The sequence below is a fragment of the Ostrea edulis genome, chromosome 3 (assembly GCF_947568905.1).
Source record: "Ostrea edulis chromosome 3, xbOstEdul1.1, whole genome shotgun sequence".
NCBI classification, from domain to species: Eukaryota; Metazoa; Mollusca; class Bivalvia; order Ostreida; family Ostreidae; genus Ostrea; species Ostrea edulis.
In genome coordinates this window covers 12,223,826-12,251,138 of record NC_079166.1, presented here as the reverse complement: position 1 = coordinate 12,251,138, position 27,313 = coordinate 12,223,826, and the positions used below count along the sequence as shown (strand labels likewise).

The following is a 27,313-nucleotide window of genomic DNA, read 5'->3' as shown; positions in this document are numbered from 1 at the left end:
ATGACAACTCCCTATTTACATGAATTCCACCCTTTCCTCATGTATGGAGCAGAAAAAAAGAATACAAAAACAGAACGAATGTTTTGAGCATTGATGCATGTACAAGACTTCTAGAGACATCCATCCTAAAAAATCTATGGATGGAGTCAAACTTGCATCAAGTCGGGGCACATGGATGGACAGGTATTTTGCACCTACAAATTACCAATGATGAAATTTGGCATTGAAAAGCAGTCTAAATTTAAAAAAAAAAAAAAAAAATATTAATAAGGGGGTTCTCTACATCGTCATAATGGTTGACTTCCTTTTCAACCATTAATGAAAATATCAATATTAGTGTAGTAATTAGGGCTATACGGACCGTGGATATCGGCCTGGATAGCTCAGTGGTTAGAGCACTTGACTAGTAATGCAGGGTTCGATTCCCGGTCCAGCCAAAGATTTTCTCCTCTCTCCTATACTACATTTGGTGCCGTGACCACCCCTGGTCATGCAGGTTGGCCTGCCAGGGGCGAAATGAACCTGGGTTGATGTTGGAAGACAATTATAAAATTATAATTGATCTTAAGGAGGGAGGAATGTAGTGATTAGGGCTATACAGACCGTGGATATCGGCCTGGATAGCTCAATGGTTAGAGCACCTGATTAGTAATGCAGGGGTACCGGGTTCAATTCCCGGTCCAGCCAAAGATTTTCTCTCTCCTATATACATGTATACTACATTTGGTGCTGTTGACCACCCCTCAGGCCCTGGTCTTGCAGGTTGTCCTGCCAGGGGCGAAAAGAACCCGGGTTCGATTCCCGGTCCAGCCAAAGATTTTCTCCTCTCTCCTATACTACATTAGCAATATGTGTCTATTCATTTCTGATTTTATTACCTAGCTGAGTAGCTCAGTAAGTTAGCATGTTGCCTTCAAAACTGTAGATCGCGGGTTCGAGTCTTGAGGGTTTTTTTCCAGATTGGTTTCTACTAAAATTGTATTTTTTGACAAAATAAAGTAAATTTGAAAAATTTTAATTTCAAAATATTGTTGCACACATCTACTTTTCATCCACATCAACTTTCCCTGGTGCATGGTGTAACATTCCTCCTTAACATGATTAAAGCTGAAAGTTTAATCACAGGAACTGGTAATTTTGTCTGCAATGATAATAATGATATGTGTATATATTTGACCGTTGCACTTAGCAAAGCATGAAATGGTCATTGGCCTTCATAATTCGAAGTAACAATAAGTAAATTAGAATTGACGTTTTTTCTTTTACATACCTGTTACCTTTAGAGCTTTTCTTTGCAGACGGGACCTCAGCCCGTCCAAGCTTTGCTCAGTATAATTCATTTTAAAATATATATATTATATTATAAAAATTTCACAATTACTCTAAACGCCCATAACATTTAAAGGGACTGATTCACGATTTTCTCCAAAATTTTGTTTTTCACTTTTAATGATCAAAATCTACTGTCTAATGTGTTAAAAGATTTCACATAAAAATTAAGGTTATATCACAGAAGCTCATGTTAGAGAGTTTATTATTTGTTTTGTAAACAAAGATTGCGTTATGTTATTGTTTAATAAATTTTCAAAAGAAATGGATATCGATGCAGTGATTTTTCTACATTTTTAACAAGGGTCCTATGGCTTTCGAATTGGAAAAAATTGTCGTCATTTCAGTCAAATTGGGAAAAATCAATTTTATCTTTATAGTTAAGTTTTAAATCCATATCAAACATTATATTATCTTTATTTTATACATCTAATTTTCTTTAACCTTTTAAAATTTTCAACTATTCTATCCAAATCATTCCCATAACTCTTTGTTAATACTTAAATGTATATAATTCACATCGAATGTTTATTTTTTTCCAAATGCGTTTTCCTTTCATACTTTTATTATTGGGAAAAATGCAAGCTAAATTGGGAAAAAATTGGCAATTTTAAGGAGGGAAAGGGTCGAAATTCGGACCCAAAATGGACCTAAAAAAAGTCACTGCGATGTAAGTTTATTATATCTTTAACATTTCAAGCATTCTTTTAGTAAAATGTGTCATCTTAAAGTTAAAATGTGTGACTATGCAAAATTCAGATGCTTTGTATTACAAAATTAATATTTCACTGGTTTGTTTGTATATATACATAAAAAGACTTGAGTCTTTGTTTACATAACACGGATTTAATGCTAAATTATTGCTTTTACTTTTGCATTCGGAAGGTCAAAATTTTGGCTGTCAACATTAAATGAGTTATATTTTTAATGTTTAACTTAAAAAATGCATAATATTTTTTTCAAAAATCGTGAACCAGTCCCTTTAAATATCAAATGGAAATATATGAGGATAATTACAGGATCCGCCTATTTCTTCAATGGAGGGAATATACATGATTTACCTGAAAATAGTATCAAAATCCCTAATAATCATTGCTTTATTCTTTAATTGTTGGGAGATATGTATACCCTTGATGTCTTCTTTAATATATGTTTAAATGGTGTGACCATTGGACCGAGCAAGGCATGAAATGGTCATTGGCGCATTGTGCCAAGTGATAATTAATTATATAATGATTAAGTACGGTAAATATCAAATTAAGTAGAAATAACCAATCACTTGTCAATATTTTTTGTCTGTAAAATTTTGCTTTTGCTAAATGCCCAGTAACATCCCAAGTATTAACTAGGGGGCAATAGATGAATATGAGGAGAACTACATGATCTGCCTATATTTATTAAACAGTTAATTGTGACGTCTCATTTAGCTTTGCTGTTTTGTCTTTCATGATCTGCCTATATTTATTAAACAGTCAATTGTGACGTCTCATTTAGCTTTGCTGTTTTGTCTTTCATGATCTGCCTATATTTATTAAACAGTCAATTGTGACGTCTCATTTAGCTTTGCTGTTTTGTCTTTCATGATCTGCCTATATTTATTAAACAGTCAATTGTGACGTCTCATTTAGCTTTGCTGTTTTGTCTTTCAAACCAAACAATTATAGACGTCAACAACAGTACATCCCACTTGTAATTTAAAGACAACTGAAAATAAACAAATTTAACTGACAAATTCAAATTAGTTAAGATGTAAGCGTTTTGTTTTTTATATTTTTTTTTTATTCAAAGAAGCGATCATGAACTTGTTCATCTATTTAATCGTATTACTGTTTTTCTATTTGATTGTCTGTTAAAAACTGCTAAAAAATATTTAAATAATCGTACTATTCATATTAAGGGGGTACTCTATATCGTCATAATGGCTGACTTCCTTTCAAAACATGGATGAAAATATAAATATCAGCAATATTTGCCTAGATTCATTTAAAAAATCATTGTCTAGCTGAGTAGCTCAGTAGGTTAGCATGTCGGCTGCTGAAATGTAGATTGCATGTTCGAGTCCAGCAGGGTTTTTTTTTAATTTTCTCATATTGCTTTCAACTAAAACTGCATTTTTTGACTAAATGAAGTAGATTTGAAAGTTTTAAATTTCAAAATATTGTTGTACATATCCTCCACTTTTCACCCATATTAAATTTCTCTGGTGTAGCATACCTCCTTAACAAATTGAGTATTTGAATTACTAATTGTACACCAGAGTCTTGTATTTTCAGCAATCAAATTTTAATACATGTCCACGCGCTAATATTCGAATCGACGCCATTGAGACCAAAATTTTCAAGTTTTAAAAAACACGAATAACTGTTGAAGCAAATATTGAATAAACAAATGGCAGCTCCCATATGGATCACGAAATTTTCAGTGAGCGTATGTAGAGATATCTCTTTTTTTGGCTGAGTTTGACTATATTCCTTTTACATACGTGTTAACTTTAGAGCGCCCGACTGCGCTTCACTCAGTATAATTTGATTTTTGCAAATCAAGTCCTAGATATTCACATGACCGCAACCCAATTTCAGAAAGCCTGGTGAATGTGGACATTTTAGTATTCACTTCAAATGAAAATATGCACATTGCATTGATTTATATATTTAAGCTGAGAGAACAGCACGATATATAAAATGAATATTAATTAGTATCTAATATCAAATGAAATTATTCAGCATAAATGAATTTGAATTGGGGTTTTTCATTAAACCAATAAACAATATTTAAGCAATGCTTGTTCGATGTATTCAAATATGGTACCAATGCAGAATTTTTATGAATCTGAAGAAAAGGTGTTGGTACATTTCAATGAGAAGACTGGTAAAATTATAAGAACAACTGTTATGTGTATGAATATTGAAAACTTTGCTATATGATAAAAATATTTGAGAACATATGCTGAAGGACAGGTCATTCTGGAAAATCTACATGTGTACAAAACATCCTCAGAATGTGTTTTAACAGATTAGGAGATGACAGTATGTACTGCATCGTCGGATACCCACGGCTGATCTCGTCTTCTACTCATGATGAGATCAGCTGTGGGTATCCGACGATGTATGTACCGTGATGATCAGTAAAATAGATACAGGGAAAAGGAAGCTTTAAGATACATCATACATACACTAGTAATAAGACAAGAGATTTTAAATAGCTCATTGTTTTAAGTGTGACCCACTGACAGTGTAATTAATTTTACAAGTTTGATTACTTCACAGAAAGTCACAACCCCACACACCTAGTGATCAACAGCAACACATTTTGTAATTATGAATCCAACCCCAAGCGGCATCATCCAATTCAGAAAGTGGAAGTAGGCCATACAGTCTTCATAACTGGTAAATTATATTGTACTAAGTATCTGATTTACGAAATCACTTCACTTGATTTAGATTCAAACTTGAATGCATGTGAATGTTAAATATAATCTGTGAATTTGATTGAAAGATGTTGGAAAATGTCAAGAGCAGTCGCTGTCTCTGCAGTAAGTCCCAAAAGAGTTCAGTTTTCAGTTTGTTCTTGTTGATATTATTATCGCCATTGAATTTCAGATTGCTACAAACATTGATACAAAAATGTTGTTTTCAAAGTTTGATTTACGATATTACTTAACATAAGAGGAGTAATGATACATCTTTATTCAATTTGATCCATACTTTTACATAGATTTCTTTTTAGTGATCAAGTTAGAAAAGCATGGTTTTTAGTTTAAATTTTTTCACCCAATTCAAAGTGATACTACTATCAAGTGTTATGTTCATGTTTGATTGTGTTTAAAATAACACATTACTTCTCCACATCTGTCTTCTTAAATCATGCATGCTTTTTGTAAGGTATTTTAGTTTTAGCTCACCTGAGCTCAGCTGAAAACTCAAGTGAACTTTTCTGATCGCCTGTTCTCGTCTGTCGGTCGTACCGTCCATCCTCTGTAAACTTTTCACATTTTTGATTTCTTCTCCAGAACCAATGGGCCAATTTCAACTAAACTTGGTGAAAAGCATCCTTGGTTGAAGGGCTTTTAAGTTTATTCAAATGAAGGGTCATGCCCCTTTCAAAGGGGAGACATGCAATCACAAAAATAGGGTGGGATCATTTATTAAAAAGTCTTCTTCTCAAGAACTACTGGGCCAGAAAAGCTAACATTTACATGAAAGCTTCCTGACATAGTGCAGATTAAAGTTTGTTAAAATCATGACCCCCGGGGATAGGATGGGGCCACAATAGAGGATCAAAGTTTTACATACAAATATATAGGAAAAATCTTTAAAAATCTTTTTCTCAAGAACCACTGAGCCAAAGAAGTTTACATTTACATGAAAGCTTCCTGCCATTGTGCAGATTCAAGTTTGTAAAGATCATGGCCCCGGGAGTAGGTTTGGGACACAATAGGGATCAAAGTTTTACATGTGTATATAAAGGGAAAATCTTTAAATATGGGCCAAGGTGATTCAGGTGAGCTATGTGACCCATGGTTCTCTAGTTCTTGAACGTCTGTTGTACAATGTCATGTTAACAAATTAAAGGTTTCAAAGAAAAATGCTGTACTTTGAAGTAAGATTTTTATGTCCACGCTACAAAGTGGTCGGGGCATATAGCTTTACCCTTGTCTGTTCTGCCATGACACCCAGTTTTCCGGACGTTTTTTCTAAACGCCTTGAGATGTTGAACTGATTTTTTGTATGTAGATGTATATTGATGGGTTACAGATCGAGTTTAAAAAGTAAAATGCAAAGGGAAAGTAATGCTTTGCTTGACATTGATAATTTTAAAGGGGGGGGGATTATGAAATACATCATAACATTGATATCATGTGACCATTGGGATTTAAAATAAATTGAATGTGTAAAGCATCAGTCAAATTCTTTTCACAGAAGTCAAGCCACAGATTTCAGATTCTGTATATGTTGATGAACATGATGAAACATCAGATCGCTGTTTATCACAAGGTAAATTAGGAAATAACCGTAAAGTGATGATTTGTCTGAAATCATGATTGGACTAAAGGCCTTCTGCATCATTAATGTTTTGATAACTTATTCTTTAACTTTGATGCTTATTATTGTGATCATTGTTGATAAATCATTTGCAGGGTCTTGGCATGCAAATGAAATGACAGATGAAGACATGGCCTTATTTGATGAAGTCATTATCAATACCATGAAAGAACATAAGATCAAGGGGGGATCGGTGATCTTAGGACATCAGGGTAGAATTCTGTACAGGCAAGGTGTGTTACATAGAGAATATTGTACAGGCAAGGTGTGTTATATAGAGAATATTGTACAGGCAAGGTGTGTTATATAGAGAATATAGTGACATCAGGGTAGAATTTTGTACATACAGGCAAGGTGTGTTATATTGAGAATATTGACATCAAGGTAGAATTCTGTACAGGCAAGGTGTGTTATATAGAGAATATTGTACAGGCAAGGTGTGTTATATAGAGAATATTGTACAGGCAAGGTGTGTTATATAGAGAATATTGCATGCTGAAATCCATATATATGTCATATCAGGCACAAAAGTTAATATGGGACCCAAGGGCTGATATGACATATGATATGGATTTGACCTGGATCCCCAAATGTCTAGTTGTTAACACCCCCCCCCCCTTCCCCCTTACCTCTGAATTTTAGTTTGATTTCATATGAGACAGTCAGTTATGCAAAGTATCTAATACAATTGGAACAAATTCAAATGGAGATGAAGTATTGGTGTTTTGTGAATATGATCAATTTTGTAATGAATATTAAATTTTTAAAGACGTCTCAAATGACAACTTTCCCACGATTCAATGTACTGACTTTTTTCATCCTCATCAATTTAGCCCACCGTACAAATTTTAAATGTGTCTGATGGCCCTACAAAAGGAGAGTGCTTACATGCATATGAATAAGGTACATGTGTAGACAGATTGAACTGCATTTGATTTGCTTGTTTTCAGGTTATGGTCAAGAAACTCCAGGGGTGTTTGCTACTTCCTCGTCAAAATTCAAGATTGGTGACATTTCCAAGGTCATTACAGCTATGGCTATTCTCAAACTAGTGGAACAGGGGCACCTGCAGCTTACAGATGAGGTGTTTGGAGATCTAAACAAAAGTATGTAGTAATTAATTCATCACATGTTCTTTAACTTAGGGATCAAGTCTATAGCTTCCATTCCTTAAGTTTTGTTGATTTCTCTTTTTATTAATTTTTCGGGTGAGGGATGTGGCCCATGGGCCTTTCTTATTTTGAATTAAAAAAATTATGCCATCATGGTTTCATAATTATTAATGTGTAAAAAATAGGCCTTGAATGAACTCTAAAATGATATGAATTTTTTCTGATGTTTGATACAATTTTGTAATTGTTTTATGTTTGATGACTTATACTAAACGTTTTAGTGACTTGAAAGTTATTTGAAAAGTGCACCAATCTGAGTATACCTGTGTCTGATTTTCGTTTATTGTATAAAACATGAATTCATCATTTTTTTAAATTATTTCAGAACCAGAAGGAAAGACTTTAGGTAATTAATACATTGTTACATTTATTATGATTGCTTCGATTCTGTTGAGGTTTCAGCAATTTGAATTACAATTTATTGGCATTTAAATTAGATTAGAGAATTAAACATTTGATTGATTAACAGAACTTTTAAGATATAAATTTTTATTTCAGGAACAACAAAGCAGCCTTACTTAAAAATTTCAGGTAAGGCCATAGAAAATGAATTATCTGGTTCTCCGGTCAGTTTTCCGATAATTGATGAGGAAGAGAGGCATTCTTTATTCCTTTTTTTATGGTGAATAAAAATGATGAAGGACGCTTTTTTTTTTTACAAATGATTTTAATATTCAATAAAGTATGTCAAGCATATACCAAGAAGAGTTCTGATCGGTACAAGCATCTAAAAACTCTCCAATTACATTCCCCATTAGAATATAATTGTACCATTTGCCAGTATTTGTAAAGACACATGAGAAATGTTTGTTGCCATCTTGACCACATGTAACTTACAGCTACCTATGTACATGTAGTACCAATAAACTAAATGGTCAAAGTCAAAGCCATGTGAGTAATAAAGGTCAAGGCCATATATCAAGTTCAAGTTGAAATGTAGCATGGTTTGACATACATGTAGTGTAGAATCGGGACATCTCTCTCTGGACGGGGACAGTATGGTAGTGTTAGACGTACAACCTTTCTACTGGCTCTGACTAATGGATGAACCCTTAAATTCTATCACAAGTGCACTGGGCTGTCCTACTAAAGGTCCCAAGTTCAATTCTCAGCAGAAACAACAGTCTTTGTTATGTCAACATGGAAAATATGTATCAGTATTTTGTGGAAGCTATTTGATTTGACAATGTATTGGCATCAAATCCATGAGTTACAGCCCTAATATTAGCAGATGTTGTCCTTGTGATGAGACTTTCCATCAGTGCCACCTTTGGCAGCTTTGTGACATTGATGTTGACCTTTGACCCATATATTAAAAAACATTAACAATGTGTAAAAGTAAAAGTAACTTTTCTTTGTTGGTGTTACGCTTGTGACAAGGTCACAGCAGATGATCTTGTGGCCTTGACCTATGACCCTTTTACTGAAAACATTAACATGGAGTTATAGGGAAATAAATTGATAATTAGTTGGTGTGTGTGTGTGTGTGTAGTTTACCATTGTGACCGTGGTTTTGATCCTTTACCTGATTAGAAAAACTTAAACTTCAAGAGCTAATAAGGAGGGATTTGATATTCAGTACCCTTGTGACAAGGCCTTTCCAATAGTACATACCATAGAAATTTTCTGTCATATTCTTTACCATCATCTGATACCCAAGTTCATCACCTTGCTATAAAACAGGTACAACATTATGGATTAGAAACAGTCGATTAGAAACCCAGGTTGTAAATTTCGTAGAAAATGTAACCCTAGAAAGTCCATGAAAGTTCCTGCCCTTACCATTACATAGTTATTAGTCCCCTACCAACGAAGTCAAGGGGACTTTAAGTTTGCGCTCCGTCTGTTCGCCTGTCTGTACGTCAGTCCAGTTTTCCGCACTTTTTTTCTCTGTTCTTGCAGATATTTATTTTATATTTCGTATGTGGCTTTGCCATAACAAGTTACAGATCAAGTTCGAACTTCGTCTCGGTCCGTTGATTTTTCACTTAGTTATGGCCGTTGGACTTAGAAAAATAGCATGAATAATCAGTTTTCCACTTTTTTTGGTTGTGCTTGCAGATATTCATTTGATATTTGGTACGTTGCTTTGTCATAACAAGTTACAGATCAAATTTGAATTTCGTCTCAGTCCGTTGATTTTTCACTTAGTTTTGGCCCTCTGACTTGGAAAAATAGCATGAATTATCAGTTTTCCGGACTTTTTTTGTCTGTGCTTGCCGATATTCATTTGATATTAGGTACATTGCTTTGCCATAACAAGTTACAGATCAAGTTTAAATTTCATCTCGGTCCATTGATTTTCCATAAAGATATGGCCCATGGACGTAGAAAAATAGCATGAATTGTTAGTTAACATCCAAGTTTCTTATCTTTGTAGATAAGAATTAAGAATACTACACTCATTAAAACTTCTAGCATAGTAATACTACAATAAAGCTAAATTATTCATGATCATCTACATGTCACAGTTTATTGACTTGGTTAAAGACCTAAACCTAATTATAAATATGTCTTTTTTCTTGATCTAGTCTCTACTCGAATAGTAGATTTCCAACCATTCCTATCCTGGTTCCCCAATTTTCCCTTTTACCATAACCTACATAATGAACTTTGAATATTGTTGTGGTACAGTGATTTTTGCAACCGGTAGGGGCATACATGCCAACTTTTGAAAATCTCCATGGGGGATTTTGCACGCGACGACCTTTTTTCGAAGCTCAAAATTCGCGGCATTTTCTCGCGTTACCGGTATGTAGAATTCTTGTGTTCTTTTAAAATATGTCAATGTGTATGTTCAACCTTCTACATCTATCTACAAATCTCTCTCTACTTTTTCCAATGAAAACAAGAATAAGATATGATAACTTCATTTTCATATTTCAATACAATACAATCAATCAATGGTGTGGTACAAAAAAGTATCAAGTTTTACAAAAGAACAAAAAAGGGGTTTTATATGGTTTTTATACAGTCACAGCACATGCACCAGACAACACATCATATTGACTTCTTAACTAACTCACAGTCACTTGGAGCAAAAACTATTGCTATAGCTATGACAAGCTTGTTTTGCAGACTTTATATGATCCTTGGTTGACTTAAAGTTGTGACATTTCACTGTCTGATTTAATTTAGTCGACAATAGGGCACATACTGTTGAATTCTCTAAGTTACCTCTCATTTCTGTGTGTATTTTCTTTAGCACAGAAAAAACTCGTTCACAGTCTGCATTTGAGTTGGGAATTGTTAGCACAGCTGAAACTAATTTCTGCATCAGGGGAAACCTTGGTTTTAAGGTGATTTTGTTTTTCATTTGAAGAATGGTTCCCCAGAACTCATCGGTGCGAACACCTTCACTTTTACAAAAGTCACTTGCTGGGGTTGTTTGGTAATCTAAAAATTCTTCCTCCAGCTCATACATGTCCTTTTCTGATAATAGGTTAGGAAATCGTCTAGCAATGTCAGTGATAGCTGCTGGGGGGAGGTCTCCTCTGTTGTTTGGATTTAGCAATGACAGACCACACACAACAGGATCTCCAAAGGGAAACTTGGCCAACATCTTGGCTGCCACACACTCGTAAATCTTCCTCACAGACCTGCAAAGATGTAATGATATTTCTGTATGACGAAAAAAAACCCACCCAAATACTTTGCATGATAAACAATAAGGTTTTAGTTTATAAATCTCACTGAAAAATATTTATTCTGATTTTTGTCTCAGAAATTACTATATATGCAAGAATTTTAAAATTAGAACTTACATAAAAAATCTCTGGAGGGTAGATGGTGGGACATCTTCTTTATTGTCGATGAGGTAGGCCCTTGCCGTTGAACCAATAGCAATTATGTTATCATTAAGCTGGTTCTTGCTGTCTTTGAATGGCACTGAAATGAGGTCTTTGTTGGTTTGGATTACCTTGGCTCGCACAAACTTTCCCAAAAACTTCCTTAACAGTGTATTCATTTCCTCCTGAAGGTAACCGATTCTAGACTCATCTGCCTGGAAGTTCAAAGACAAGTCATTAACTGAAAGAACTGAAAACATTATATAAAAATTTAAGAGACATCTAGTATACCAACAGTGCTTTATGAATATAAATTTACCTGAAACATTGTGTTGAAGTCATTGAGGGGTTGCATGATGAAACTCAGGAAATGGTAGTAGAGCCTCATCTAATGGTCCCTTAGGAAGGCAGCACATCTCTTCACACGTCCAGGCTTTTCCACATCATCATGAGAGTTGAAGTATGAAAGGAGGGCTGGCCAGTGATGCAACAGACGATCAACACACTTTTCTAAGCTGAGCCATCTTGTTGATGAATGCTTGATTATCTTGCTTGGTTCTGTGTCTGTGAAGTCCAGGACCTCCTTGTACTTTTCCTTCCTATTTGAGCTGAAATATTGAAAATTCCAAAGTTAATTAAATTTTGAAAATAAATATGATTAATGAATTTATTAAAATTACTTCTAAAAAATCTCAATAAGCAATAACAAGTTTCATTTAAATTAAATCTATACCTGTGATAAAAATGGAAGTAAACTTCTACAAGGAGATCTTCTACAGGAAGGGGTAAGGCCTTGACTCCAGCAATTGCACACAGGTTTGCAAGATGACAGATACACCCAAAGTCAAACACTGAAGGTACTTTCTCCTTTATCCTGGAGACCACAGAGTTGTTTCTGCCTGTCATCACACTGCAGTTGTCAGACACAAATCCAACCAAGTTAGACCAAGGAATGTTGTTGTCACTAAAAATAAAATGTAACAAATTATATGCAGGTTATGAGCCTACAAATAAATGCAAATTATGTTAAAGACAAAAATAAAAGATTTAACTTACATGAAAACCTGCTGAAGGTGGTCAAAGATGTTGGCTGCAGTTTCAATGTTGCAAATGGGCATGGCAAGGAATTTAGTGTAGGAACGATCAGTAAAGTAGCGGACAAGGATGGCAAGGGATTTGTCGCAATTCCTGTCATTGCTTTCGTCGATGGCCAATGAAAAAGGGTGGGTCTGTAGATGCTGTACCACTTCCTGGTGAAGAGCTGGAGCCAAGGAACGCTTCACAATCTGGGTTGTCTTGGTCCGGCCACAAGAGAACTTAGTAGCTATCTTACTATCCGGAAACATGGACTTGCACAACTTGGTGAAGCAGTCAGCAACAAGAAATGACAAGTTGTGTTCAGCAACAAAGTTGGAGAACAGGACCTCTGCTCTTGTGACATCTGGAAAAAAATGATTTCATTTAAAGTAATTATGATTTCCAAAACCGAAAATTATTAACAGCTAAAATAAAGGCTCAAACTAATTACTATTAAAATGTCAATACTACAATCAAAGGTTAAAAATAAACTTACCTTCATCTTGATCTAATTTTGATTTCACGAAAAAGTTGGTAGCAGCTGGTGTTGACTTCTGGGACTTCACGCTCGCTTGATGCATTGCAGTCTTCACGTGTTTTGTAACATCATTCATTCCACCATGGTCTACCCTAAAATCCCTGAAGAACAGAAACAAATTTACACTCGTCTTGTACAGCTGCTGTATACATTACTGTTGAATCTTATGGCTTTGAATTTATAGACGATAGAAATGTCGTTTAAACATACCTATTACATGCACGACAATATGCATAAGTGTCCCCCAGTTTGGATGCCGTGAGCCATCCCGAAAATCGGGAATCTGCCTCCCATTTGTCCAAATACCGGGACAAGAGTTTCGATTTTTTTCTCGGTGGTGTAACTCCCATCGTTGTCGTTGAAGTTTGTGTAAATAATATGACAATTTGCAACCCATCTTGATACCTTCAGATTAATGATAATCAAAACATGCTCCTAATTAAGTTCGGTAAACACCCTCCGACAAAGCCTTGAAAGGTGGTTCAGGGTAATTACACCAAATCGAAACCAAGAGTCCCGACACGCAACACAGGTAAAAAGCAATATGGCGATTTTTGTCCCGATTTCTGATTGGTTGGCTTGAATAAGCGGTGCGGGATTTTAAATTCGGGTTGGAAATTTGGGTTTGTTGTCGTAAAACGGGAGGTATTTTTAGAAAATCGGGATTTCGGGGTATTTTGCAATCCCTATCGGGATTTGCATTTTCGACTGCTTGAAATCGGGAGAATCCCGAATAAATTGGGATAGTTGGCATGTATGTAGGGGACTGTGTATTGCCATGCAATACAGAATGCTTGTTATATATAATATATATCAAATGCATATTATCTATGTGTTTTATTTTAAATGAATGCATTTGTCTTTTTGTTACTGTTATGGACCAGAATTTTCCCTCCTGCTCTCCCTGTTTCTGCTTCCACTGTCCTTCACCAGGTTCTTTATAGTCTCCCTTGTGTCCGTTCTGGTGTGCATCCCAGTGCTGTCTCGCTCACAGGTCCTGTCCACCGCCACAGCTTATTGCATTCATGTCGGCCCTGCGTACCACTTCCCTGTTTGTCACTACTTGCTGCCGTCTTATTCTCAGGATCCTCCACAAGTTATTGAAGTGGAATACATTTAAATTTTTCTTTTCAATCTTTGTCACCTTCCACGTTTCATTTTCATACACCGGTAACAACATAGACATCAATAGCATCATCTTCATTCTAAATCCAACAAACTCTTCCACATCCTCCACCTTGTCTTCCCCTACCTGTACCTGTTTGTCTCTCTTTCCATTCACATCTTGTCTTGTCTTGCATCTTACACTTCTTGCTGTTCAGCTTCTATCCTACTTTCTCTGCTTCCTCATTCACTCTTGTCACCTTTGTCTGGATGTGTGTCCAACATTGATGATATAAGAGCCACGTCGTCTACAAAATCCAAGTCTTCTAATACTGTCATGAACTTCCATCTGATTTCTGTTCTTTCATTATCCTCTCTTCACATCACAAAGTCCATTGTCAGTAGGAACAGGAAGTCTGACCCCCCCCCCCCCCCCAGCTTAACTCCAGTCTTCATCTGGAACCACTCAGATGTCTTCAATCACTGCACACTTGAACCTGTCATATACATGTAACTCTGTAGTCATCTTCACCATCTTCTTAGGCACCCGGCCACATGATTCTAATTTTTTCCACAGGCTTTCCAGGTGCACAGAGTCAAAGCTTTTTCAAAGTCCACAAAGTACAGATACAGCCTGGCACTCCATGTGTGTGCTGGCCTGTACATTGATATTCATCAGGACGAATATCTGCTCAGACATTCTTCTTGCCAGTCTAAATCCTGCTTGTTCCTTCCTTAGTGCCTTTTTAACTCCCTTCTTCATTCTTTCTATCATTATTCCCTTAAACACTGTACTCATCACTGATAGCAGTGTCACTCCTCACCAGTTGTTGCAGTCTCTTGTGTCTCCTTTCTTTAAGATCTTCACAATTAGCCCCTACATCCACTTTCCTGGGACTCTTCTACTTCTTTGTCTCTTCCATATCCACCTTTAGCATGTCTTCACTCACATTGTCAATCCCAGGTGCATTGCCCATCTTCACATTTTTCAGTACTGCCATCACCTCTCTTGTTGACTAATCTGCCCACAGGGATTCTATCACCTCCATTTTCTGTCTGCTGCTAGATGCTCTGGCTCTTCCCTGTTGAGCACTTGCTTGAAATGTGCTACCCATCTTCTTTGCCTTCTACATCCTTGGTATGCCATTTGTATTGTTTCAATCATCACTGTCCATACAGCTCCTTCATCCTTCCATTCCCTACTGTTTTTTTCTGCTTTCTCTGCCAGATCCATCATCCACCTTATCGTTTCTCACACTCCTTTCCTCGGTACTCCTGCCTCAGACTCCTTCATTCTCTCTGAACTCATCGTTCTCACACTCCTTTCCCCGGTACCCCTGCCTCAGACTCCTTCATTCTCTCTGAACTCATCCCACCTGAGCGAGAGAGGCTATTCTGAATGCTCATCCTCACCCCAATGGGCCCCACAGTCTATTTAGACTCAAACACAACTCTAAAAAGTTAAAGTTTTGTTATAGAAAATAAAGATTAGTTACTACTGAAAGCTTCCAAACATTCTGGAAATCACCTTAGTTTCTAAAAATAGCTATAATTCATGAATGCCCTAGAAATTCAATGAGGACATATGTATTGATCTGAAATATCTGTGTAAGACACCTGACGCTTAGTCTAATGTGCTATAAAACCTGATTTTGTAGGCATTCTAAAAGACTACTACAAGGGCCAGAGAAGAACCTCCCTAGAAAGTCGAACAGTGGAGCAGCTACTACAGCACTCCTGGGGACTGGATCCAGCACAAGGACATGACATCATTGATACCAGAACATTTTTGCTGAACAAAATGATACTTGGCTGGGGCAATTTCAAATCATTAGACAGAAAAGAAATTATGTTGAAGCAGATTATGATCAGATCGTCTGGTTCTTCACCAGGTAACATGCTATTTTCAGATCATCTGGTTTTTCACCAGGTAACATGCTATTTTCAGGTGATCTGAATCACACAGATACCTATAGTTTTTTGTGACCTTTCAATGCTCTGCAACATTTGTTGGTGCTTAACATTTTACAGCCCTATCCGAAATTGCTATTCCAATCTCTGTATAAAACATTTTTCTTTTGCATAAAAGGAAACAAAAAATTATTAATTGTTATCTGAAAAGTATTACATATTGAAAATACATTTGATTTCTTAAAAATTTTTTGATCCAATGAATGAGGTGGGTTTTTTTTGTTTTTTGGTTTTTTTTTATACATATCTGCATGTTAAAAAATAAAGAGTCAAAAACACTTTTACATGTACATCTTCCCTAGACAAAGGTTTCCGGTCCACTCTGCTTCCCAACATATATCCGTAACGGATATATAAATTAGTTTACAGTTTTTCGTTATACCGTACTAGGTGAGAAGCATACATACTATCACCTGGAGGGGGTGGGGTACCTGCTTCTGGGAGTGGTTGTGGTTAGTTTACATGTTGTTATATCGCACCAGGTGAGAAACATACCTATTGTCACCTGGGCTACCTGCTCCTGGGAGTGGTTCTGGAAGAAGTCACTGGAATGCCGTACCTACAGTTTATAAGGGACATGTTCCACAGCCTCAAAGTGGGGGAAATTATGGACATGGACTGTTCCAAAGAACTGGAAAAGGAAAATATTCATCTCAAAAACCCTTTTCACTCAGTAAGTTCTGGTATTCTCTGTCATGTAGGAAATCAATCTGAAACAGTCCTGAAGTAGTCCTGAATGCTGTAAATAACAAGATAGTAATATGCATAAGGAGGTAAAGTCTTTAAAATCAACAATGTTATTGTATTTGAAAAAATAATTTTAATTTGAAAATATTGACTGAAAATGATATTGAAAGTTATGGAGTAAGAAGTTTATCTGATTGTCTTCTTTAAATAAATTGAGAAATTCTCATGATATGCAATATATGAATAACTTATTTAATGATATTTGATAGTCACTTTGATATTCAAAACAAAACCTTATGTATATTTAGTTTTAAAAAGTCCAAATTTCCACACTATCAAAATGGAGAAGTTCTCCAAATTTTATTTCAACTGAGCCTGTGTGTCATGTGACCTTTATTTATGAAAATTTGTCATCATGAATTTCTCATGATAAGTTCTTCTCCAGGACCACTGAGCCAATTTCAACCAAACTTGGCAAAAAGTACTTCTACATGTAAGAGCCTCGGTTAACGTCCCTACGCTCCTTAAATACCTCGTGGTGCCAAGTCAAAAGTATCTCGCCGTGAACCTCTAGCATGCTGGAGTAGGCTGAAGGAATTCAAACCTCATGAAATCAATGCCATTTGAGAGGGACACAACTGGTAATTGGGAGATAGTGAAAATATAAGGGTGAAGGGTTTTATCAAACGATCTTCTGAAGAACCACTTGATCAACAATTTGAGACTGAAGCCTCTACTTGAAAGCTCTTTTTGCATATACTGAGGATTCTGTTCGTTCATATGACACCCAGGTGTAAGTGTAAACTAATTTTATTTTATGACAAATAACATACAAGTTTTACAGCTTGTGTTAATGCTTCCCATCTGCTTGAGTATTTGGTTGAAGTCGTCATTGATGTGGGTTGAAACTGGAGTACCCAGAGGAAACCCACGTGTCCAAGTGGTGACACGTTACCCTCTCAAATACATGTTCAACCACTGCCGACCACAGGGTTACAACATTTAGAATTGCATTAACCGCTACATTACCCATACATTCGGGGGCTGGGCAGGGCCAATATGATAGAGGTAGTCTTGAATATGATACTGGGTTACATCTTTTATCATCTTTCCAATAACCACAAGTTAACTATCCATCAAATTAATGAGTAAACAGCTTCATGTATTGCGCAATCCATGATTTCATATCTGCAGGAGCTGGATGTGCTTTATATGCAAGATTGATGTTGTACACAACTGTAGGAATATACATGTATAAATAGTTACAAAACTTCTGATGAAGAACCATAAGGGTATACAATCAATATGTAAGCATCCTCATATTGTGTATATTCAATAGTGTTTAAACCATGATTCACCACACATGTAGGTGATTAAAGTTAATTTTGCATAGGAAATTTTCTTCTGAGGAAGAAGGGCTTAATTCATCAGATTGATATTCAAAGCATCTTCATGCAGTGTGAATTTACATTTGTTCACATCATGTCCCCGTATCCCTGTTCAGGGCCATAATGTGCATGATAAAGGTCAGGGCCACAGTAGGCATGGTAAAGGTCAGGGCCACAGTAGGTATGGTAAAGGTCAGGACCACAGTAGGCATGGTAAAGGTGTAATCATGTTTTGCATAGGATGATAAATGACATATTTTAGAAATAATTCTTTTAAAAACCACAAGGATACAATTGATAAGCAAGTTTTGAGCTCTTCTATGTTGGAGGTCCATTTGGTAGAACACTAAGTGGAACAGAGTAGTCCAGGATGAAAGTGATTAAAGATACAGAAAGTGGCCTCTTTTATATATAACTAGGAATATAATCAAAATTGTTCTACCATAGAAAGGTAAAACAGAGTCAATGTATGCATGTTCAATTGTAGTTATCATATGTACAAACAATCGAGACCCATGCATATTTCTTAGAGAGAGGTACGGACCTCTGTGTTAGAGGTTTTGATCCCTAAAATATATGAAACTGAGTTAGAAAAATATATCAAGGGTATAAAAATGTCCAAATAAAATATGATAGGTAATGAAAAGTAGGGTATTAAGATTTGTTTTCTGACTTGTGGATCAAAGTTTGGCTTTGAAAGTGACTAACACTTTTCGAATGGAGCTACACCCCTTGCATCCATAACCCCTCCCCCCAGACACACACACACACACCCCCCCCCCCCCCCCCCCCCCCGACCCCACAAAGAATGTGTTATGATAAGTCCTTGTTCCCTGCAGACTGATTTAACTTGTTTTATGTTTCAACCTATCTTTACAGGTGATTAAACTATGCATGAGAAACTTTTGTATTTATGTTTTCTTTTGTAGATGTTTTGCATTTTACAAGAGAACGAAGATTCTCCCCCATCTCTTCAGAGTTTTAACAGAACTTGTAGATATAAGAACCAGATGAAATTACTTGTCCTCGAGACAGCAACGTATTGTGGCGTAGTGGTCTCAGCAGAACAGCTCTTCAGAATTTTCTCTTCAATTGAACTCTCCTTATATAAGTGAGTAAACTGATGCAGAAAGGAAATCTTATGATTCAATTAATTTACGGTCATATGTGATGTTTCTCAATATACAGTTAAACTTTGGTATCTCAAACATTGATCTCTTGAATTCCATAGATATGCTGCAGTGAGTACATATTACTACTGGTTTTTTTTTGTGTGTGTGTTTTCATCTAAATATCTGGAACCATTGGATATCTCAAAGTTTATTCTCGGCCTTATCATTTTCAAGATAGTGAGGTTTAATTGTGTAGCGGTTAGCCGGGTTCGATTGCCGGTGGCCAGATAGCTCAGTTGGTAGAGCACTTGACTAGAGAATTCAGGGGGCCCAGGTTCAAATCCCGGTCTGGTCCTTTGCATTTTCTCCCTTCCTGTTACATTTGAGGCTGTAGACCAGCCCCTGGAACTGACAGGTGAAAATGCCTACCAGGGGATAAAGATCTTGGGTTGATATCTTCAAGTGTGATGACATTTAAGGAGGGTGGAATGTAGCGGTCAGCCGGGTTCGATCGCCGGTGGTTAGATAGCTCAGTTGGTAGAGCACCCAACTAGAAAATTCAGGGGGCCCGGGTTTGAATCCTGGTCTGGTCCATTGCATTTTCTCCCTTCCTGTTACACTTTTAAAATATAATTTCCGTGATATTTCAGGTAATATTCCACTTGCATCGTATCTTATTCGTTTAAAAACCTTGGAGTACATTACCAGGTTAGAGTTAGCATATGTTGATAGATCCTGGTTGTTATAAAATGAGTACGTGGTTGGTCGTCTGAACTCTTCATACAGTTTTAAAGCTAGGGCCTTTGTAAACAACTTAAAGATGTGCACAGTGCAAGGATTTTGATTCTCAACTATTTTTGATTTCCTTTGATGTTCAAAAATATTTACAGGTTGTTAAACTTGGGTTGAATTGAGGGAATATTTTACACACAGACTCTTAGTTTTTCTACACACCACCTGTCAGTTTTTAAGCTAGGCCATTTTGTTCATACAATACAAAGAAAATACGTCACAGATACTACCTGAAGCAAAGTTCCATAATTTAGTTATGGTTAAGGGAAACACCTTACATAAGCTTTTCACGGGCGTTTTATGTAATGTTATGTTCATGGGCGTTTTATGTAACGTTATGTTCACGGGCATTTTATGTACCGTTTTCGGTCCTCCTGTTGTCAGCTGTTTTACAAGTTATATGTTCCATTTTACAGGTCTTCCATTTTGTTGAGGGAGTCTGTCATCAAAATGTTGGAACGACCAGGCTATGAAAGTGGAACTGAGTGGTATGGTCTGGGCCTCAATGTTTCTGATGGAGGTGAGAGTTGGGGTCACTCGGGGAACACGCCCGATGGTACACATTCCTCAGTTTTTCGTCATCACTCAGGATTTACATGGACTGTGTTGTTCAATGAAGGAGGAAGTGGAATTCGGAATCTTGATATAGATCTGGATACTATGATGAGGCATGCGTTGAGCATGACCCCAAGATTTTCATCCTATTCGACTCTTCTGTTCAAGCAGTTGTCATTCTTGAGTATGGAGTCGGTATATTATGGTATTTATTCGACCAATATGGATTTAGTTTATGAAATCCTTCTTCCTTATGAAATGCTAGATGAACATTACACCAGTTTGAAACTTGCAGGGTATTATATTCAGTATATCGACTTAATCAGCAATGATGCAAAAGTGTATGTCAACATTATTTGGAAGAAAAATGAGGAAAATGTGGATTGGTTTATTCGGAAGTATTATGTAGATAACAGAAGTTACGCATCACTTGATACAGTTGAAAAAGATGTAGAACAGCTTTTAACATCAAGATACCAAATCCACACCTTGGCGACATGTAGTGCCAAAACCTGCTTACATTGTGTGATAGTAGGTAGGAAGAAGACCAATTTAAAACTCTCTCACAGGTTCTTCTTCTTCACCACTTTTGACCGAGTGAATGAATACGTTACTAATTCAGGTAGCAAGATCATTGTACAGTCCTTATGTCCATTTGGTAAAAAGACATTTCTGACCGCTTTCATCGAGAATGACAAAAGTGAAATGAAGTGTCCAAACAAATTCTGGATTGCAGTTAGTGAGAATGATTTTTTAAGTTACATGAAAGAGGAGGATCATAACTTTGGCATTCAGCATTTTCAGTTTTACTTCAACGGCCTGTCGGATAATGTGTTTGTCAGCTTCGTCTTGTCACCAGATGTTAAACATCGGAGCACCTGCAAGTATGGACTGACTCGCCATGCTTTCATGAAGACTTTAACAGACATTGTTAGGTCTACTGATGTGGAAGTTGAAAAGATCTGTGCATACGTATGCAAGGGGAGCTTTTACTTTGCATGTTTGACAGTGGACAAAGATGTAGTTCCTTCCCTTAGATGAAAAAAAAAAACACCTAAGTCTTGTGCAATTTAATATAGAATATAACTTAGACTGATATTGATTTACAGGAGATATTGTGATTTGCAAAAGATATTGTAAAAGTGGTTAGGCCAACAAAAAATAATTATTTATGTGTAAGTATCTAAGAATGATAGTACATGTATACATATAATAGTAAGTAATGTAAAGCTATTTTTTTTATAAAAATGAACATTCCATTGTTTATTCTATACACGAGAAAGAGAAGGTAACTCATTCTACAGTCAACATAAAAAAAGATAGATAACACAGGCTACAGCCAAGTAAAAAATACAATAACTGCTGGCCTCATCAAAATTAAAAAGTTTTGGCCTTTTTTTTTGTTGTTGCCTTATTTATGCTTGGGGGGGGGGGGGGGGGGGGGAATTTACAGTAATTATGTAGTCACATAATAAGCGCATACATTTCCCCCACATGTATAGCTATGAATATTTGATATAATATACATATTCAGTTATCGCATATTTTTCCCCCACACGTAAAAAATGCGTACTTAACCCCCAGCATAGATAACCCCTTCTACAGTATTGTCATGAAGTATGGTATACTGAACAGTTGTTTTTCATTACTTTGTGTATTCTTACAATTCATGTAAAGTATGGGTCCTGTGGCATTTACATACATAATACATGTACATATACTAGTACATGTATCAGACGCGTAACTGTCTATACGCAAGTACGCAACTGTGTACACATCATTTGAGAGAGAGAGAATTGTCGTTAAAATATCTGTGCATAAAATATGCCGGTTTATGATTTAATCAACATTATGATGTCCATTCATTAAAATTCAGAAGTCCATTTTGAATTTCAAGTCATTAACATCATGTCAAATATCACTTTAATGTACATCATATATGTACATGTAGTTGACGGATTAGGATATTATTCTTTGTTATCAGTAACATTTACCAGATACAGCAGTTGATAACAACGAAATAAATTCGTAGAACAAATGTAAAATCAATCCCAGTACCTCACGGTTGGCACCAAAAAAAAACTAGAAAATAATTTTGTGAATTCTTTTTATTTTGGAAATTGACAAAAACCCAGTTTCTATGCACAAAAATAGGTGATTTCATTGGAAAAACCCAGGAACTTTTGGGGGCTTTGTCCCCTGTGCCCCCACCAATGCTTTACCCTGAACCCACTGGGGGGGCCTCAAGGTGGCCTCCCGACCATTTGCCATACTTTGCGTACATCCCATTTTTTCTTTCTGGCCTAGATTCTGTGTACGTCTGTACTTAGACAAGTAGACCTAGATTCTGTATTTTTCTGTACTTAGACAAGTAGACCTAGATTCTGTGTCCGTCTGTACTTAGACAAGTAGACCTAGATTCTGTGTACGTCTGTACTTAGACAAGTAGACCTAGATTCTGTGTACGTCTGTACTTAGACAAGTAGGCCTAGATTCTATATACGTCTGTACTTAGACAAGTAGACCTAGATTCTGTATTTGTCTGTACTTAGACAAGTAGGCCCAGATTCTGTGTACGTCTGTACTTAGACAAGTAGACCTAGATTTTGTATTTGTCTGTACTTAGACAAGTAGATCTAGATTCTATATACGTCTGTACTTAGACAGGTAGACCTAGATTCTGTGTACGTCTGTACTTAAACAAGTAGACCTAGATTCTGTGTACGTCTGTACTTAGACAAGTAGACCTAGATTCTGTATTTGTCTGTACTTAGACAAGTAGGCCCAGATTCTGTGTACGTCTGTACTTAGACAAGTAGACCTAGATTCTGTGTACGTCTGTACTTAGACAAGTAGACCTAGATTTTGTATTTGTCTGTACTTAGACAAGTAGATCTAGATTCTATATACGTCTGTACTTAGACAAGTAGACCTAGATTCTATTTATGTCTGCATATTACTGTACAAGCTGACTCTCTAGTTCATAGAAGGCTCAAAAGTTGACTGCTGCAATGTAAATTAAATCGAAAAGTAATTCTAGATATTGGTGTTGTCGAGGGGGTGACCCCTCAACAAACTAGGTTATACAAATATGTTATTTAACCTGCATGCATTCCTTAATTTGAATTTGACTAGTCAGAGACTAGAATACAGGTATGAATTACACATTTTGTTTCTCATCATTTTGTGTATATGGGACCTGTGGCATTTTCATGGATAATGCATACATTTACTAGCATGTATATGAATGGGTCGAATTCATCTACTATATATTTTAGCTCACTAGAGCATGTTCCATTAAGTTTTGATTTGGTTTTTGACTTCATAAGAACCTCATCCATTTTCAACCAAACTTTCTTGGATAGAGGGAATTCAGTGTTAATCAAATTAAGGTTCATGACATACTCCAAGGTAGATAATCGAGAAAGAGAATGAAAGTTCATGACCTACTCCAACGTAGATAATCGGGAAAGAGAATAAAAGTTCATGACCTACTCCAAGGTAGATAATTGGGAAAGAGTAAATGAAGGGAAGCAATCAATCATTTAAATGTCATTTAATGTAGATCCTTTGTTCAAACCGTAAACAAATTGTTTTTCATTGAACAGCACATGCAGTGTTTTAGTATTCAACACACCATTGTTTTAACAGTAGCAAAATTGTTTTCCACTAAATCATATAATTTAATTGATGCTGTAGATCTTGATGATATGGTTATCAGACCGCCGCGGTGGTCTAGAGGTAGAGCGTTCGCACCGCATGCGGAAGGTCGGGGTTCGAATCCCCGTGGCACAGTAGGTGTCAATTCTCCGGAACTACTTTCCCCTACGAATAATGGAGTTGTCGTGTAACGGAATATACTGAGCTGACCGGAGCTTGCATTAGGTGTGACACGCTGAAAAAAAACCTCACTGCTTAATATGGCCGTAAGCGTCGAGGATTGTGTTGGTATTCATGAATATATTTATGTTTATTTAACTCCTCAACTAAACACATAGAAATGTTCACTCTCCCAAGCCCAATAATCCCTCGAAAATATCAACGCGGTTTTAAAATTATAATTATTTTTAGCTTGTATTGCAGATTCACTTAAAACTTCTGCAACTTTTTATAATTTTTGACCAACTTCGCTCTCTTGTTCTTTTATATTTAGAGTCTGTGGAGGGTAGTTGTATGGCTCAACTTTGCTAGAATACATGTATTGTTTACTTGCTGCAACGGATGACGGATGCATAAAATCCAACGTAATGAAGGAAAATTGCATGGAGAAAATGGTGTAGGGTTAACGACGGCGACCTAATTCTCGGAAGTTGGACCTATTTTTTCGAAGTTTCTGTGAAGTCAGATAAACGATTTATGTATTACAAAACAGAACAATATTCTGGCTTTCAACTGGGAAAACTTTATATGCATTATCACGATTAATACCGACGTTTTGAGAGTTTGAAGCGAGCAACGGAGAATTTATCGCTGCTTTGTTAGCTCCCTTCTCACTATAATACTATACTCCAGTATTTACCAGTTTGCTCAGATTGTGTCAAAACCCTGCGAAATAAAGGAGCTAGGGATATATACGTCATATAACAAAAAGCGGGAGAATCTAGAAAACTCCTGTCAACAAATATAAGTGGTCATTAGACATGAAGGTCCTTTCGATCGAGTTGGAAGGAAAGCTTTCGATCGAGTTAGAAGGAAAGCTTTCCAAGTAGAGCAGGAGACGATCCGCCAAGAGCAAGCACAAATTAAATTCCTTGAAGGCAGAGATGTCTCATCATGGTGTCCAATCCTTCTGTACAAGGAAAGAACCCGGATGTACATGTTACAGAGGTAGAAACAAGGACCAGGAAGACACAAATGGTTCCATCGAATCCGCAAGGACGGCGAGATCCACCACAAAAATTTTATTCACGGTGCCCAAAACACGACAGCCACTTCTTCCAAATTTGATACAGTGCTGAAACGATGATACTGATTGGATACCAACCACTTAAGTATTAGTACATTCAGATGAATTACTTGTACTAACGTGTTTTAAAGCATTGGAAGATAGTATCACATATTCTTACTTCACGGTGGAACACGACGAGTACTGGAATTTCAATTAGAATTCGGTAGAGTCGGAGTACCTCAATAAAATATCCAATGTAGCCTACATGTATAATAGCTAGGGCGGGGATTACTATATTTGATCAATACAAAGTAGTAAAATGTTTGTAAGAACTAATGCATGGCATAGATGTAATAGAAAGCTAATGTACTTCTAAAAAGGTTACACGAAACCCCCACCCCCCTATTACCAAATTTTACCAGAACTATTTTGCAAACTATATTTATAAAGAAGGGTTTTACACATGGGACGTTTTCCGAGGAATTGCTTTACAAATTGCTTAGGTATCCATTGACATAATGGTGGTGGTAAGGGGGGGCGGGGGGGGGGGGTAACTATAGACTTCGATAAATAACAAGGTGCGTACTAAAATCCATAAAATCTAAATCGTGTGGCCGAAAGGACTGTTCCCCTGAAGCCTATACATTGTATATATCTTTATAAGTATTATGATAGATAACTGTTTCCCTGAAGCCTATACATTGTATATCTTTATAAATAATATGATAGATAACTGTTCCCCTGAAGCCTATACATTGTATATATCTTTATAAATATTATGATAGATAACTGTTTCCCTGAAGCCTATACATTGTATATCTTTATAAGTATTATGATAGATAACTGTTCCCCTGAAGCCTATACATTGTATATCTTTATAAATATTATGATAGATAACTCGTACAAGCTTTCATTATTCAAAATTTCCCAAGTGATAAAAAATATGAAGAGACAAAGTTGACATTGAGGTTTTCAAAATCAAATATTATATAAAGAACGTGAGATGATTTTCACGTTTCTGCATGCATATGAAAGTACATGTTTGGTTTGCAGTTTTCGTTTCAAGTACATTATATAACAAGCGTATGGCATAATTTCTGTATAATCTGTCTACACTTTAATGCACATCATTTATGTTTCGGATTGAGGTTTGTCGACCTATCCAAATTCTTTATAACATTCGTCAAAACTCGGAATATATACATTTAAATAGAGTCACGAACCAACCATATTTGCTGGATCCCACCCCCTTTTAACTCGCCCGAGCTGAAAACTCAAGTGATATTTTCTGATCACCCGTTGTCCATCGTATGTCCGCCTGTAAAGTTTTCACATGTGAAATCTCCAGAACCACTGGGCCAATTTTAAGCAAACTTTTGATTTTAACCGCCATTCGACAAATTTTACAGGAGTTATGGGACTTCGTTGAATACTTTGTGGACGCAGCTCCCCAGAAACCGCTCAGTGGATTTTGTTAAAATTTTGTAGGATTGTTATTCACCATACGTACGTGTAGTTGATCATATTGTGCCGCCATTTTAATTCGACGAATTTTACAGGAGTTATGGGACTTTGTTGAGTTTTTATATGCTACGCTATAGGGACACATTGTCCTCAGAGACCGCTGAACAGAGATTGTTAAAATTTTGCATTTTGATTGTTAGTAACAATATGTAGTTGATCGTATTCTACCGCAATTTTGATTCTACAAATTTTACAAGTGTGTGCCCGGAACTTGACTTACGGAACGTAAATCATTGTTCAGAACGAAAATTTTAGGTATTTAATTATCGTTCCGGCGGGAACGCTAAACTGCGACAAGGGATTGATTGTATGTTGTTTAATGTCCCTCTCGAAAGAGACGTCACCA

The 27,313-nt window shown here is 36.4% G+C and overlaps 2 protein-coding genes across 3 annotated transcripts; one reads left to right on the top strand and one right to left on the bottom strand.

The window, feature by feature from the left end:
* Window positions 1-14: 14 nt before the first annotated feature.
* Window positions 15-22,648, top strand: LOC125673310 (uncharacterized). Of its 2 annotated transcripts, none has more exons than XR_008801758.1 (11): window positions 15-183; window positions 4,596-4,715; window positions 6,249-6,323; window positions 6,467-6,604; window positions 7,322-7,477; window positions 7,869-7,889; window positions 8,042-8,074; window positions 15,709-15,942; window positions 16,504-16,694; window positions 17,154-17,349; window positions 19,026-19,096. XR_008801758.1 is itself a non-coding variant. In XM_048909845.2 (11 exons), exons 1-11 carry the CDS (start codon window positions 141-143, stop codon window positions 21,594-21,596), a joined length of 2,373 nt encoding a protein of 790 aa, XP_048765802.2. In that variant the 5' UTR covers window positions 15-140; the 3' UTR covers window positions 21,597-22,648. The 2 variants fall into 2 exon arrangements, 1 of the variants encoding a protein (XP_048765802.2); XM_048909845.2 differs by lacking the exon at window positions 17,154-17,349 and adding an exon at window positions 20,417-22,648 and having other exon boundaries at window positions 19,026-19,207.
* Window positions 10,403-12,289, bottom strand: LOC125673312 (uncharacterized). The gene is made up of 4 exons (XM_048909850.2): window positions 12,065-12,289; window positions 11,651-11,939; window positions 11,308-11,546; window positions 10,403-11,142 (listed from the first exon to the last, which is right to left on the bottom strand). The coding sequence occupies exons 2-4, from the start codon at window positions 11,717-11,719 to the stop codon at window positions 10,572-10,574; spliced, it is 879 nt and encodes a 292-aa protein (XP_048765807.2). The 5' UTR covers window positions 11,720-11,939; window positions 12,065-12,289; the 3' UTR covers window positions 10,403-10,571.
* Window positions 22,649-27,313: the final 4,665 nt, after the last annotated feature.